Source organism: Dromaius novaehollandiae, chromosome 20 (assembly GCF_036370855.1).
Source record: "Dromaius novaehollandiae isolate bDroNov1 chromosome 20, bDroNov1.hap1, whole genome shotgun sequence".
NCBI classification, from domain to species: domain Eukaryota; kingdom Metazoa; phylum Chordata; class Aves; order Casuariiformes; family Dromaiidae; genus Dromaius; species Dromaius novaehollandiae.
In genome coordinates, this window is record NC_088117.1 from 8,385,443 (window position 1) to 8,401,782 (window position 16,340).

Genomic DNA, 16,340 nt, shown 5'->3' on the forward strand with positions numbered 1-16,340 from the left:
TTTTGAGTGCTGTGGTTCCTTACCTCCTTAGGTTCTTAACTTTCTCCATCCATTTCTTAAGCTCTAAAGGACTTCAGCCATTTGATGTATACACTCGTGTCGATGGACAATTGTATACTTTTCTGCTAGCTGATTGCATTCTCTTGATGCCTATGCTTATCGAGAAAAGTGCTTGTTTTGATCTCCTGGCTTCCCCAAAAGGCCACTTAACTTGGCTTCCCCACACTAGATGGAAGTGTATCGTTATTGGAGTTGTGTGCTTTGAGTAACTGCATAATGACTCCCTTTTCTTCATCTGCAGGGGACAACATGTACAGTTGTGAACGGTGTAAAAAGTAAGTTTGCATTATCTGTATTGTGTTGTATTTCCGCAACGTCATTTCTCTGTCTAGCTGTCAAACATTTTGCTATGTCTTCTGCCTGAACATTTCTTCTGCTAACTGGCATGTAAAATCTGCCTCGCCTTAAGCTAGAGTTTTGATCTTCAGATATGGCTGATCTTGGGAGAAGTGCTGGCTGTGGGAAAAGAAAGAAGAGGAGGGGTATGAATGGAGATGTGGCTTGGCAGTGATGGGGCTATTGTATTAGAAAGAAGAGGCACGGCAAACTGCTCATGCTGTGCTTCATTTGATACTGCAAAGAGCCTGAATTTCTTGCTCATGAAATTCAGGATTTGTCTCGGATTTCAGAGTGAGCAAGACTGGATGAAGAACTCTGCCAGAGTGGCCTTGCCTGTTGGCATCCCTTTCCTTTAGAGATTTCTCACAGCTGTTTCTCTTTCTCCCTCAGACTGCGGAATGGAGTGAAGTACTGCAAAGTCCTCCGGCTACCAGAGGTGAGCAAAAGCAGCTTGTTTCCTAGTTCTCTCTCAGCTGCCGCTGTCTGAGGAGGTAAGGACGCTAGAGGTAGAATGGAAATAGCAGTCTGTTTTGGTAGCAAAGTCCTTTATGTAGACCAGAAGAGATTTCTAAGCTGATGAGCCAGCAGGATTCATGACTAAAGGGCAAAGAACCCTCGCAAAGAGCAGAGAACACACAGAGATGCTGGTGGATCAGAGTACCCATTAGCAACGCTGCACTTTGGTGCTCTCTGTCTCTGCTCTTCTAGATTCTTTGCATCCACTTGAAACGGTTCCGGCATGAGGTGATGTATTCCTTCAAGATCAACAGTCATGTCTCCTTCCCCTTGGAAGGGCTGGATCTGCGACCTTTCCTAGCCAAGGAGTGTGTCTCCCAGATCACCACCTACGATCTCCTGTCAGTCATCTGCCATCATGGCACAGCAGGCAGTAAGTCCTTCCTGGGAGTATATGCCAGAGGTGATTAGGAAAGAGATGAGTGTGAGAAGAGCAGAAGCGTGTTCTGGGCCTAGCCAGCACCTCTTCTGGGACGAAGAGGGCTCTCTGCAGTGTAAGGCCCACTCTCCCATTCCCAGGCTTGCTCAGCCTCTGCCCTTTAAAGCTGAGCAGCTTTTGACAGATCCCCTGCAGCTATTTCAGCCTTGCTGCTAGGCTGGCTCAAACCCTTTCCCAGGGTTCATGCTCATTAAAGAAGCCCTTTCCAAGGAACGCCGATTGGGGTGACAGTGCCAGGCTCCCCTACTCCTGCAAAGCTCCCCTGAATGGGAATTCTGCCTCTCTCGCTTTTTCTTCTTTCTCTGCCAGCAGCTCATGGCTTATCCTTGCTGGGCTGCTGACACTATCCCAGGCCTGACTTCTGCCTGCACCCTGTTGCATTTTCTCTGTTACAGGTGGGCATTACATAGCCTACTGCCAGAACGTGATCAACGGCCAGTGGTACGAGTTTGATGACCAGTATGTCACTGAAGTCCATGAGACTGTGGTACAGAATGCAGAGGCCTACGTCCTGTTCTACAGGTGAGCTGTGTCCCGGATGCAGCAGTCCCTTGCTGGTGGCAGAATACCTGGAAATGTCTTTGGAAAACTAAAATTTCAGAGATTGCTTCATTTTCTCTTCTCTTCCCTACTGAAGGAAAAGCAGTGAAGAGGCTGTGCGAGAACGTCAGAAAGTTGTGTCCCTTGCCAGCATGAAGGAGCACAGTTTACTCCAGTTCTACATCTCTCGAGAGTGGCTCAATAAATTCAACACCTTTGCTGAGCCTGGTCCTATTACCAATCACACCTTTTTGTGCTCTCATGGAGGTAAGGCACTGCTGTTGGACCTGGGAATAGCATGCAGCTTTCAGCTGCACCCTTTTGCTGCCCGATACATTAACAAATGCAGGAAAAAAAAAACCCAAAAAAGAAAAACACCAGCACTCTAGCTGCAGTCTCGATGCAATGTATGCTGCGGTAGGATCCACCTAACTGGCAGAAACTCCAGCTTGGTCAGGGAGAGATAAGACAATTACCCCACTGTCCTGCTGGTTGGAGGCCCAGAGGGATGTGTAGTGCTGGGAAACAGCAATTTTCATTTCTCTAGTTGTTTTTAAAAACAAACCTGTGGAAAGCAGATAAGGCAGCATTTATCTATGTTACCCTATCGGCAAGGTTGGCCTTCAGTGTTTGTTTGGAGAATGGAGCACATGCTACGGAAGAGAGCTGATATCAGACATGTTTTACTGTTCTGCTTCTTGATCTGTCATGCTGGAAAGCCTTCATGTGTTTATAAATCTCTATTTGAAAATGAAGCACTTCATTAGAAATGGAGGCCACTAATTGAGAAACCTCCAAAATTAAGGAACTCCTGACTGTTTTCCTTCAATAGAGGAAGCAGATTCCAGAATCAGGAAGCTTTCAGTGGGAAAGATCTGCCTTTTTGCTATTTGTGTCTTTACCCAGCAATAACCAGTTTCCTGGTTAACTCTCTTGCCTTCCGTTCACAGGAATCCCTCCTAATAAATATCATTACATTGATGACTTGGTGGTGATTCTACCCCAGAATGTGTGGGAATACCTCTACAACAGGTGAGGATGTCTGTTTCATTTCTCCTCCCACTGTGTTCTGTTTAACTAGACTAGTCTGCCATCCTGGGATCTTTCCCAGCTCAGCAGTGACCAAGACGTGATGCCTTCCCATGGCACCTTATAGGTACATGGTACTTGGCGTGGACAGGCAAAAGTGGGATGTGGTAGAGCCTCCTAATTTAGACCAAAATGAGCTGTATCAGTGCATTGTTCCTGAGCAATATTGCTGTGACCTTGCTGTGTAGAGTAAAGCCAGTCTCATCCATTCAGAAAACAGCTGCAGATACCCCTCCTTACCAGTGCCTGGAGCAGTATAAAAATCCATCTCTGTAAGATTCAGGGTTGGGAAACACTTCCATTCTGCTGCAGTTCTCCATTCCCTTCCCTCTCTTCCTGGACTCAGGTTTGGGGGTGGCCCTGCTGTGAACCATCTGTACGTGTGCTCGATTTGCCAAGTGGAGATTGAAGCACTTGCCAAACGGAGGAGAATTGAAATCGACACCTTCATCAAGGTTCGTATGGGAAGGATCTGGAGGTAAAGGCAAAGGATGGAGGTGGAAACCTTGCCACAGACATTTAGTGGAAAACTCTTGCCCCTGCCTTCCAGAATGCGGTCTACAGCATGGCCAGGACATTGATCATGGGGTTCCCCAGTGCTAACAGAATGGGGAGGGGCAGCTGGAACATGAAAATGCTGTGTGTAGCTGCATGGGGTCATGAAGTTTGAAACCATCCTGGTCTCTTGCCTGCTCTAGTAAGCAGGAACAGGATGTGAAGAAGAAGTGGGATTACAGGGGATAGTTTGAAGAATGGCAGGGCTGCCTTACAGTTAACGGAAGGGTCTCCCCTGATCTCAGCAGTGACTAAATCCTTCCCTCCTTTCTCTCTTCTCTGCTCTCCCAGCTGAACAAGGCTTTCCAGGCAGAGGAGTCTCCAAGTGTCATCTACTGTATTAGCATGCAGTGGTTCCGTGAATGGGAAGCCTTTGTCAAGGGGAAGGATAATGGTAAGAAACCCAACACCTCTGGAGTCTTGTCGATGGCGAGAGGCAGAATAGAAATAAGGATGTTACTTGCTGGGTGCACTTCAGTGAGCATTGTACCTGATTGGTATGATTTGATGCTGAGTGGAATTCAGTGACCAGCCACTTGGACTGCCTGCAGATCCCTAAGGGCAAGGCAGAGATAACAAGAGATCTAGCTTGGGAAATAAGCTGAATCTGGTGGAAATGGAGCCTTGGCAGGGTGCATCACGTGGGTGTCAGATCTCATTTCTGAGCAGCTTCTTACAGCATAAATGTACAGTACAGTAAGGGACCACATCAGCAGTAACAATGTCAGCCTTTTGTTTTTTCAGTTCCCATGTAATGGAAGTGGATGTCTTTGCCCTGGAGGGTCTGGACTTTACTGCTCCAGACAGATTCCCCTGAGTACTGTTGCTGTTCTTACTGCCTTTTCTGGCAGGTCAGAGTTCCCTATCTGTTTGGAAATTCCTTTACTGTAGGGTTTTGTGTTTAATACCACTTTCTGTAACTAGAGCCCTCCATACCTGATGGCAGTGTATTGATTCTTTATACTGTTGGTATTAATGTTGAGCTTTTTCCTTCATGAATGATGCCTTCCCCACACACCCGTTGGCATCAGCCACTTACAAAGCCCCCTGAACTTAATATTCCTCTGATAGGAGTACTATACAGTCTAGCAAAAGCCTCTTCTCAGTCTTCACTGGCTCTGCTGCCTCTATGACAAATGGTCAGAAGATGGGTGGAAAGTGTGGAAAAACAGAATGATTTTCTGACATGTTCTCCTCTTACAGAGCCTCCTGGACCAATAGACAACAGCAAGATTGCACTTACAAAAGCAGGTGGCCACGTGCAAGTTAAGCAGGGTGAGGCTTGTTGTGTTTGCTGACTTTTGAAGTTTTGTTGCTAAAACATCCATCTGTCCATCATGAAGCAGGAACACAGCAAGATGGTTTTGTAGAGGAGGAGTTCTCTGCAAACCTCTGTGCTGACTGCCCTGAGTGAGCCATCTCAACTCTCCATTTGGCAGCTCCTGCATGACCCACTTGCTGATGTGTCTCACTATAGTAAAACCTGCAGTCCCCCATCTGTTGCTGTTGCTGTTCCCCAAGCCCTTTCCACCATCTTCTCCTTTGCCCACCATGGACCTTCAATATTTGTGTTGCTCTTGACTTCAGCATATGCTATGGTTCAGCTTGTGAAATAACTCTGGTTATGTTATGCTGACCTCTCCTGCTAAACAGGTAAAGATTGCGTTTATACCTTGGTTCTCTCTCAGAACAACCATTTCTGCCTCCCTCCTTTGCTGTAACCTTCATAGCAAAGTTCTCTACTTTCCCTGCTTGGTGCTTTGACCACTTTAAGCTGTCCTTCCCAGGTGTGTTTGTTTTTTTGTTTTGGGTTTTTGTTTTTTGGGTTTTTTTTTAGTCTCTTCTGGCAGCAGAAGCCAAACTGCCTGGGGCTGATATGTCTGAGTGCATTTTTGTAGGCCTCTTGGGCTGCCAGAGCTCGTTCAGTGCTGCGCATGGGAGAGAGGGTCGGATAGGCCCTTGTATCGTGGGCTGTGGCCGCTCAGTTCCTCTTACGGAGAGCGGAGATGTGACTGCAGCAGAACCAGAGCAGTCAGCTGAACTGCGATGGAGCCTCAGTGGCCGCCAGCAGCAGGTGGCGCTGCAGAGGGCTGGCCAGGGCCACTGTCACTACAGCTGCAGGGCGCAGAGCTGCCACCCGAGTCGGGGGCGTTTGGGTTGGACTTGGACAGTGCAAGTTGCAGGTACCACTCGTGCCTTCCAGTGCCTCGCTTTTCCTGGTGATGGGCCTGAGCAGGGAGAGGTGGTTGGAGAGGATGTCCTCTGTGCTGCGACAAACCAGCCTTTCTGCGTCGCAGCAGCACAGAGCAAGCACCTGCACTGGGGCCCTGGCTGCATGTCTGATTACTGCTGTTGTCCTTTTCAGGTGCTGATTATGGGCAGATTTCTGAGGAGACATGGATTTATTTAAGCACGCTATATGGAGGGGGCCCAGAAATTGCTATCAGACAGAATGTGGCCCAGGCCCAGGAACTGGAGAACCTACATGGGGAGCAGAAGATTGAAGCGGAGACCCGAGCTGTGTGAACGGTGCGGGATGGGGCAGGGAAGGTATGGCACGAATATGTCCATGTGGGGCTGAAAGGCTGGGGAATCCCGAGGAGTTAAACCTCTTCCTCTGTCTGGTACTCAAAGGTGTGTGCAGTGCTCACCACCACTTCTGGGGAAGGCAGGTTTCCTCCACCATCCTTTCATGTGGTTTTGGATATAGGGACAGTGCTGGAAAAGACTGGGAGAAATCAATTTTTCTGTAATTCATCTGTGCAGCCCCAGTGGATAAAGCCATGGTGGGGAGGCTGCAGCCAAACTTCACTAGGAAATGTTTTGACTTGACCCCTCTCCCTTTTGTTTGCTTACACAAAGTCAGCACTCCCAGCCTGCCCCCAGTGAATTGAATCTCTCTGCTCCTTTGCAGGTTTTGCTTCTGGCACTTTTTTTTTTTTTTAATCCAATGTATAAAGATAATGAAATGTTATTTATGTTTCCAGTGTGCAATGTTGCAACTAGAGAAACCTGTTTATCTGAAGCTGACTAAAGCCACAAGGTCTCCTGATAGTTTTGTGCTGGTGGTGCACAGCTGACACAACTTCCTAGTTTTGCTCCTTATCTAATTCTTGCAACTTCAGTTGCAACTAAGAAATCTTGAAAGAGGCTGTTTCTCCCCCCACTGGCCATAGCTACACCTTCACAGTCCTGCAGAATTCTTTCCTCCTTGTATCTGATACCATGTGTTCAGCAAATTTTCAGAGAACAAAGCTGCAAGACAAGTTCTCCTTTACAACGGCTTCCCACTGTGCTGTTTCCTCTAAACTCCTGGCAGCTTTGTAGATACAGATGCAGCCTTCTAGGTATTAAGTTCCCAGGGGTGGTACATGAACAGCTTAAAGGCAAAGCTGTTAGAGGGGCAGACTTCATCAGAGCTGGACACAAGACAGCTCTGATGCAGACTTTAGGGCTCTTGTTCTGGGTCATATGAAATTCCCCCAGCTGCTTGTCCAGACCCCATTCTCAGAAGGACCCTGTGTGTAAGCCTAGACCTGTCTCCACACCTTTTATGAGAAGGGTGTGTGAAGGATGAGGAGGACCCTCTGAGGCATTTGTTTGCACAGAGCCTAGTCAGATGGGTCACCTTTGGACAGGGCAGTAATTCAGCACTGGGGAAGGTGCCCAGCTGAGCAGGCCTCAGGCTGTTGAAGCAGCCTCTTAGCCTTGTTTTCTGCAAACAAGCCCCCACATATGTGCTGAGCTCATTCTAGCTTCTCAACACCGATCTTGTTTGTGTATACAGTGGCTCATTTAATGAAAAGAAATAACTTGCTCCCCAATGTACTGCCAGTAATGCAGCCACGGAGCATCCGATTAACAGGTGGAGGAGAGAGGAATGAAGATGAAAAAGGCTAAATGCTACTTTTCTCATCAAGAGTTTTGAATAGCCCTGCTTAATCTTTAAGCCAGCAAGGCAATAATAAATTCCATGTGACTTTGCAAACCCTCGAGTGAGAGCTGATAGAAGGAGAGCAAGGCAAAGCTGGTAAGGCAGAGGTAGCTTCTCCATTGGGTCTAAGCAAACTCTTGGGCTGAAGAACCAAACTGTATGTTCATAACGGTGCTGGAACCTTTATGATTCCTCAGCATCAGTCTGGCCTTGGTACCAGACTCCAGCATGGAGCTGTGACCTCCTATGTACTTATTGTGCTCTTCCCATAGAAGAGAAAGGGAGGGAGGGGGGAGAGGAAAGCTGCTCTTTGACTCTCAAATAGGAAGTGGAAAAGGGTGTGGGAGAAAAGTTTCTGAAATAAAAAATGTGGCCTTCAGATTTTTTTAGACCAAATGTTTGCTGTTTGCAGCAAACTCTTCTTTAAAAAAGTCTCTGTAAATGGTTCAGCATGTTAATTTTACTATCCTGTTTACTGGATGCTTGTACATACCCAGCCAGGCCAGAGGGGAGGTCAGAGAATGAGCCACTGTTGGGATTTCTCATTGTTTTAAGCTGTCTTTGTTTGCTACTGCAGCCTTCTTGGATTCTGCTGCAGAGCCTGTATGGCTGCATGTCTGTGTTGTCTGTGCCATTCAGAGGACGCTGTATAGATTGTAATAACACTCCTGTGCTTAAGTGTTATATTTTGTGCTGGAAATGTGTCCCAATAAATACATGTGCATTCAACAAACTGCATGACTGGTGCCTGTCTGCATGGCCAGAGGGGTCTGACAGCTTCCATGTAACTTACGGCATTAATGAAAAGAAAAAAAATTCAAACATCCTGCTGCTGCTGAGTGGCCTTGCAAAACAGATCCTTCTGAGCAGCAGCAAGCTTTAGTAGTGCTTTTCACTAAATCATACTGCAGTTGTCCAGACAAGGGCACCTGCTCCTTTCAGCGTCTTACAAAGACTTCCTGTTCATCTTGTTTCATTTACTCAGGTCTGGTACACAGTTTCAGCTGAGTTTCTGTCTCAGGAAGCCTATGTTGTCTGGGAAGCATGTGCTGTTCATGACCATCATTGCTAGGAACATAACTTGCAAATGGAGTAGCTTGTAGTTGGAGGAGTTTACTTCCCTTAGTAACATTTATGCGAGAGTAGCTTTGCTCATAGGCGCAATGCAGACAGTAGGCCCTGCTGCTCCTGAGGCTGCAGGAACCACTGTACTCTTGCCCGTGTGAACAACAAGAGTAGCTGAAACAGGTAGCTGTTATGAATGGCAGCTCACATTTGAGGGGCCGGAAGAAGTTAAGGAGGGTTCTCTCCTCCCAAATGGTGAGTAAGACTGCCTTATTAGCTGAAGACCAAAATATTACAGAAAAGAGGGCTGGAGTTCAGTTAATAAGAACATACAGCTTGTACTCTACCAACTTTAAGTCATTCTTCAGAACTTTCATCTAGAAAACAAACTCTGTAACCTCAGCAACTGCAGAACAGTTTGTAACATTCCTGAAGACATTAACAAACTCCCTTCCCCTAGGGACTGGATTATATAGTGTCTAGACAAACAGCTTTAGTATTACACTGGCAAAACCCTAATTGTACTTTTTGTTATCCTGTTAGACACTCAAAGCTTTGTTGTGCATCCATACTACATTTTAGATTTGAAATCTGATTGTAGTGCTCCTTTTCTCTGACTCTGATAGCAGATAGCTATGGTATTTCTGAGCATCTATCCTGAACACAGCTAGCTGTGTGAGCTGTTGCAAGCAAGATTTTATGGCTAAGATAGATCAGTTCTTTTTGCATAAACACTTCCTTTTTTCCTTATTTTATCAGGTCCCTTGCTGATTGCAAAAATAGGGAGATGAGAGAATTGTTCATGCATTGGACTGATTGAGCTAACCTCACTCTATTTGTATTATTTGCTCTCCCTCCCCCCCAGTCTTCTGTGAGTATTAGCAAGTTTACAATACATAAGTTCTGTTTACAGGAGGTCCTACTTTTCTGCTGAATATTCTCAAGGCCTAGACTATGGTCGCATGAACGCATCAGTTTGATATAACTGAAGCTGTGATGCACAGAATGACAAGTACTCTGCAGTACCTGCCCCTATGCTCTTACCTTACAATGCATGTGTGTCATGTCTCAACCCATGGAAGGCCAAGATAGCTTTTCCTTCAGGGATGCAATGCAACGTATTGTAAACCTACCCCACAGTTACCATCCGTGGTCACTTGTCCATGCAGCCTCGGCCTTACTCTGCAGTCCACAGCTGCCAGTGGCACCTCTCCATCCTCCTTCTGAATGACCAAAATAAATAGCATTCTGTATACTGTCTGCGACATGTTCAGTGACATGTATTTAAAGCTCATTTTATTTTCTTCCTAGTTATTGCTTAGCTTGGCTTCAGCTCCCAGCCTTCAATCACTAATTTGATTGCTCTGTTTCTATTTAAAGCTAGCAATGCTAATACTGTTTAAGAGAAATCAAAGTTAGAGCCAGACTGACACCTCCTGCTGTTCATTGTTTCCAAAAAATGCAGACATGGACCATGTATGTCTCAGCCTTATTTTCTCTGTACTCTTGAGCATTCTTTCTGGCAGACTGCTTTCATAAACAATACTGATTTGTCCCAAACTGACAGGGATAATTACTGCTGGCAAAGAACAACTGAAGTTCTGTTAAAAAAAAATGAGAATCTGACCTTAGGAAAAAAAACCTATATATAGCTGCTTCAGATGAAGCCTCATTAGTCCATATTAAACAGTCAGGTATTACTCAGGTACCACCTACTATGAGCTGCACAACTGCAAATCTTCTTGGCTCCTAGATGAGGCTATTTCCAATGTACTGGACTAACAGGTGATGGAGCAGCTGTCCAGAAGCTAGTCAGACTTTTTGTCTCAGCTAGAGAGAGGAAGAAGAGATTTTTAGGTTAATGCTCTTAAGGACAGAGAAGCAATTTTAGGTCAATATAGAGCTAAATTACAAGGCTTGTGTATCGGCAGAGCAGCACAGTGCAATACAGCAGCAGACAGCACCATCCACAAACCCAGCACGCTACTGCAGCCCTGCATCCAAGCAGAGGCAGTAGGATGTGTTGCTCTCCATGGAGTGGTGAAGTTGTGCTTCCTTGAGCTACCTGCCCAGTTTCTCTGCACTTCCCTGACATGCTGTTTTATACAGCAATGGCTTTCCTGACACAGCATTTGAGGGACCTTTTAAGGGAACCCTCCATCTGCCAGTTGAGGATCTCTTCCTCTTTGGTGTAAGCCGTTTCTTTCTTCCAAAAACAGGAAGGAAAATTTTGTCCAGCCACAGCCACAGTTATTTTGTGTTGTTAATGCTGGACAAACACACCAAAGCAAAATTAAGGTTGCCAAAGGAAGTTCACAAGTTGCACGAACCCTGAACCACGTGCCTTATGTACGTGCACAGCCCTTTCCTCGAGCGCTGTCTGGCTCCTTCCCCCACCACACCTCCCACAGCCAGTAAGACACGCAGACAGGAGCTGTCTCAATACCCTTGTCGTGCTTCAGTCCCCTCAGTGGAAACCCACCGACTGCTGCATTTAGCTGTTTCCGTCCATCTTGTTCATTTTGCACCAGCGAGGTGCTGGGTAGGAATGCACATTCCTCCCCTATTTCATTATCTGCCTTTCCCCAAACCTGGACTGAGAAGGGGGATACAGGTGTGCAAATGCTCAAAAGCATGTGCACAGGCTCAGGGAGCAGGGCAGCACCTCAGTACTAATTTCAGATTCTCCTCTCTAGGGCTGTGACAAGCTTCAGGCATTTAGAGTGCAATCTGGGCCCCCCCTCTTCCTCTAAAGGAAAATAAATCACAGCTCAAGACAGCCAGCTCCAGCACAGCATGTGCACAGTACCCCTAGCACCTGCAGCCTGGCAAAAGATTTCCTTGGAGCTCTTCCATCCACTGTTCACCACCCCCTGCACATTAAAGCTAAATTGCAAATAACCTTATCCAGACTTACAGATTATTCAGAGAAGGGAAATACTACTGTATTTCATACATGTGTGCACACGTGTATGCATACACATGCATGAATGCATTACTTGCTATGGGCACAACACATTTAACGTATAAACAAGTAGCATCAAAAAATCTGCTGAGCCTTCTGATTAAACCAACACACCCACTATGGGTATTAAAAGGTACTGCTCTGTCTTAAGAGGAATTGTTTTCCCCAAACTTACAGTCCTTGTGGCCTAAAGTGGGGAAGTTTAAAACAAACAAACAAAAAACCCCCCCACACCCAAGAGCCACCTGTCTTTCCCAAGTACACCAACAACTACAACCAGAACAATGCATTTTTCTTTCTTCTCAAATGACTACATTGTTTTTGATAAAGCTTCCAGAAAACACTTTGTTCTGTGTTCGGTGCCAGCTGGAAAGGTAAAAGTTTCGTAAAATTGCAAGTATCTCAAAGTGACCTGTTGGGAACTAGGTATGTGGGACATAGTTACTCAAGGCACTATTTTTCTTAGTGCAGACCCAATTAACACCCCACTTACCCGAAAAATCAGGTATGAAATGGGGGGGGGGGGGGAAGTATGAGGAAGAATTTTTCATCATTCTTCACAAAACAGCAGCTATACACAAGCACAGCACTGGAACTGGCTCTTTCTGCTTATTTGCTGAAAATTTTACAGCTGGACATGAAACCAAAATCCACTCCATAGTTCAAGGAGAATGCTGAGGAATATGAGAGAAGCCAAGCGGAGTTTCAGGTTATAGATTTTGTATCTGGCTAAAACAATAAGCCACAGCTAAATTCTCAACTGGAAATATTTGTGGTAAGGCAAAAAGGTTGCTGGAGAGCAATGGATATAATACCTCAACAAATCAGAGAAGCAGCCCCAGCCAAGAGGCACAAGCCTTTTTTGATTGGGAAATAAACAGCAAAACCACTTTTTTTCTTCTCTGGATGATCAAAAGGATCCAGTGAAGTTGTATTTCTGGAATTAAATGTTTATTTAAATATGTGGATGACTTTCCTTTCATTGTTACAAGGTCAATATTCGCTTTCAAATGGAAGCACTTTATTTGGTTGAATTCTGTCTCCAGAAATGAATGGGCAACACCAGAACCTTGTACATTGGCAATGAAATCACAACACTGAGATGCCACCAAAATCTAAAGTTCAGTGCTCAAACACACATACACACACATATACAAATAAAAAAGTGCTCGACATCGTCATGTTAAAATAGAATTTGGCTTCTTTTAGGTCTTTTGACACTTCAGGCAGGAAAACAAAAACAAAGAACAATATGCATCAAACTAAATGAACGTCTGAAAAATACTCAGCATTAAACACAACTTTCAGTATCAGTAAATATGTTTCTTCTCTATTTACAGATGTTAAGAAAGGGCATTAGAGACTTTTGCTGGGGAAGAGATTTCGTAGAATGTACAGTCCACACTTCTGGGTGAGATTAGTAAATTCAAGCAGAGTTTTTATAAACCAGTCACATATTTAGTCCTTTAGATTTCGTAAAAGGTAAATTCTACAAAAATTACCCATTCTTTACCCTGAATAAAGGCAGCAGAATAAAGATGTATAGGCCACAATATATGACTGCTGCTAATTTTTCTTGTAATAAGTTTTAAGATCCAGGCTTTTGGGAACTAGTTACCAAGTTTATAAAAACTCCATACATGGTCTTTTAATAAAACTCTTTTGAAGAAAATCATTTGGCTAAAGCTAATGCTCTTTCTAAAGCACTATTTAGCAACACAGACATTGCAATTGTTCAAATGTTCCACAGAGGCTGACAATAATATACTGTCCACCTAGATTAAATATATAAAAGCAAACTTTTATCTAATTTTTACATAGATGGCACAATAATAGGTGAAAATGAATTATTCCAGCTGCTGATTCAACAGTGCATCAGACACAAGAGAATAAAAATACTGCAGCTAAAAATATTCAAAAGATTTTTGCACACCTGTTAACTGCTTAACCATTTAGATCCCCTGATAGACATGTGTTGGCTTTGCAGTGCAACAAAGCCTTTGCACAGGTATGTCACAAATTTTTGTACGAAGCTACAGTTGCCAACAGTGTAGATAACAATTCTGCTATCAGAGGCTCATGGATCTAAACAGTTAAGCAAACACAGTAGCAGCAATGATAAGGATGGTAATTCAATTGATTATGATCCTTCTGACTCCGGTAACGCTGTAGCTGAACAGCCTCAGTGTTGGCATCATCTGCTTGACAATGCAGGCTCCTGAGCCATTTCAATTAGATTAAAAAAGAAAAAAAAAATAGAAACGAAACTTTTGCCGACTGATGCTTGCAGATATTAAGCACCATAATATAACAGCTACAGTTGTAGCAGCAGGAATGAGGGCCCTTGTTATCAAAAATAAAAATTGGTATTTTGAATGGAGAGAAAGGGACAAAGTTATGAACACAACATGTAACTTCAATCAAAAATAACTTCATCCTGAGTGAGGAAGACCTAAGCAATCCCCAACATGAAGAGTACATGGTTCTTGGACACATTTTTACATGCTGACCCTGCCTAAAAACACAGCAGGCAGCAAAGCAACACACATACATCTGCCTGCAAACTAAACCTGAGAGGCTTCATTTTAGGGAGACTGGCCATAGTGGCTTCGTATTATTATTTTCCTAATTCTGGGGATATTACAAAAGATGCTGAAGTTTCCTAAGAGTAAGTGAATTTCCCCAAATGATTTGTTGACCTATGAATAAAGTTAGGCCCTCAGGAACTATTAGTGGCAACTGACTCTTACAGGCCTCAAACAGGTACAAGGATTACTGTAATAGCAACGGCAAAGACTAAAGGGAAAACAATACATTTACAGCGTGGAAGCTTAGAAAAATAATCAACCCCTTTTTAGGCAGTTTAGGTCCAGATCATGTGATATTTGGAGGTATTATAGCTTTCTCTCCACTGCATGACATAAGGTGCAGCATCACTTATCATGCTACTTCTGCTTCAAATAAAATCATGTGAGAACAGGATGGCTGATGAGTAAGTCACAATTCCTGTCTCGCTTCTGGGTTGAGGTCCAGTCCGAGGCAAGGTGGGAGAATGAAACAGAGCGCAGGTTCTTTTTTCTTTTTCCTTTTTCTAAAAAAATTCTGTTATTCAAACATTAACTGATGAGAACGCACAAGAGATCATGCAAAAAGATAAGGCAGGTCTGAAATGCTAAAAAACAAACTAACAAAAAAATCTGCAAAGAGATTATGAACAATGAGCCACCAAATAACGTGGCCCTCAGGAAGGTGGGCGCAGGCAAGGCAACAGGGCGAGCATGCAGACTGAAACAAGAGCAAAACGGAGGTCTTTGTGACGAGCAAAATGGGGCTTCAAACCAAAATGCTAGTGTCTCTGTGTGCCTGTGTGTGTCTGTGTGTGTGTGAGAGAAAGAGGAAGGGAGGGACAAAGAGGGAGAGAGAGAGAGAAGCAGGGGCAGAGAGAGCAAGCAGGAAAGCAAGTATACATACATGAGCTTCAAGGCTTGCAGGAAACAGCAAGGTCATGGGTATTTAATACTCAGAATAAGCATCAGCCTAAATTTAAAAAAAATAAAGGCTGACAAGTATTAGTGATCTCTTCGGGAAAGCAGAATATTGAATAACGCATGTGCATAAAATTTAACATCCGCAAATTCAGAGTCCAGTCCAGCTGCTGTAACACTTTTCCCAAGGGTGGCTTTTCACGTGTATGCACCTCCCTCCCCACCTATCTGATGAGACTACCTGCAAGATTAGCACTAAAGGCACCACGTGAAAAGCTGATGGACCAGTGCATGCATTCAGATGGACTGAGGGACAAGGGAGGATAGAAGATAGACCGGTACATGCCTGGGACTCTCTGGTTACCCTTTGCATCAAAAGGCAGCCAGCAGTTCTTTGACTGTGTTGGGAGGAACTGGCTGGGGAAAAGTGTTGGTTATGTTTTACAGAAAGGCCATGCCAAGCTGGCAGAAGAGTGGGGAAGGCTGACACATTAATCTGAGCCACAAGTAGCATGCCATAAAAAAGAGCAAGCATCTGAATGATATTGGGATGGAATTTAGATCTGAATTTTTCAAGTGGGAACTCCAGACAAGACTGGGAGTCTGGTTTTCCATGGGTATGTTTTAACTGCCTGCAGGGTAAACAGACCATTTTGTTTCTCCTTCTGTGACAAGCTCGCCCCGAGGTTCTTGCACCAGCACAAACACCTTTAGGAATCTAAAACATAAGAAAGACAAAAAGAAAGAGACTGGATTAGAAAGAGACCTGGGAAAAAGGGATGCCTTAAGAGTAAGTTGCCTGCAGGAGGTTAAAGGGAAATACAGCACCCGAGCATCTATCAGGTTACCAAGGATTAAGAAAAGCTCCTGAACTCAGGCTTAAATTGCCAGCACTCAAAACAGTAATCGTTCTCCCTCAGCCCTTCCCTCCAGCATTGGAGAAGAGCATCACTGCGAACACTGCCCTCCCTGCAAGAAGGACACAAACCTAGGAGCAGGACCCTGCCAGCACTTCCACATTGCAACAGTAGACAAAACAAGTGGCTTTTTTCTTTTCAACCTGCAAAGGAGTAGTGTATGTGTCCAAGGGACTGCGCCAAAGAGCATGAATGATACTGAAGAATAATAAGTAGTTAACACACAAGAAATTCTGCAGGTGGATCCACAGTAGCTATCCATTACGCAAGAGGCTGTGAAGACCCTTCATTCTTAAGGAAAGTTCTGAAATAAACAGGTAAGTGAAAGCAGTCTTAGCCTCTAAACTTATGGTATGTCACATTCATGTAGCCACAGATTTTTGACCCAGGTTAAGTTTTCTCCGTGGCCAAATGAAGCTAGGATCCAGAAGTTTGA

The 16,340-nt window shown here is 44.5% G+C and overlaps 2 protein-coding genes across 8 annotated transcripts in view; one reads left to right on the top strand and one right to left on the bottom strand.

Annotated features, from left to right (window-relative positions):
• The window catches only part of USP20 (ubiquitin specific peptidase 20), a 23,707-nt gene extending 15,502 nt beyond the window's left edge, over positions 1-8,205 (top strand). For all 7 annotated transcript variants that reach the window (XM_064523756.1, XM_064523758.1, XM_064523760.1 and 4 more), the window contains 10 exons: positions 302-335; positions 790-835; positions 1,108-1,288; positions 1,750-1,876; positions 1,992-2,161; positions 2,845-2,926; positions 3,330-3,438; positions 3,830-3,932; positions 4,742-4,813; positions 5,904-8,205. In XM_064523756.1, coding sequence (XP_064379826.1) covers positions 302-335; positions 790-835; positions 1,108-1,288; positions 1,750-1,876; positions 1,992-2,161; positions 2,845-2,926; positions 3,330-3,438; positions 3,830-3,932; positions 4,742-4,813; positions 5,904-6,064 — 1,085 coding nt within the window. In that variant the 3' untranslated portion in view covers positions 6,065-8,205. The remainder of the gene's footprint in view (positions 1-301; positions 336-789; positions 836-1,107; positions 1,289-1,749; positions 1,877-1,991; positions 2,162-2,844; positions 2,927-3,329; positions 3,439-3,829; positions 3,933-4,741; positions 4,814-5,903) is intronic.
• A 4,296-nt stretch (positions 8,206-12,501) lies between these two features.
• The window catches only part of FNBP1 (formin binding protein 1), a 103,320-nt gene continuing 99,481 nt past the window's right edge, over positions 12,502-16,340 (bottom strand). The window contains exon 18 of the mRNA XM_026101832.2: positions 12,502-15,705. Within this exon, the coding sequence (XP_025957617.1) occupies positions 15,698-15,705 (8 nt within the window). The 3' untranslated portion in view covers positions 12,502-15,697. The remainder of the gene's footprint in view (positions 15,706-16,340) is intronic.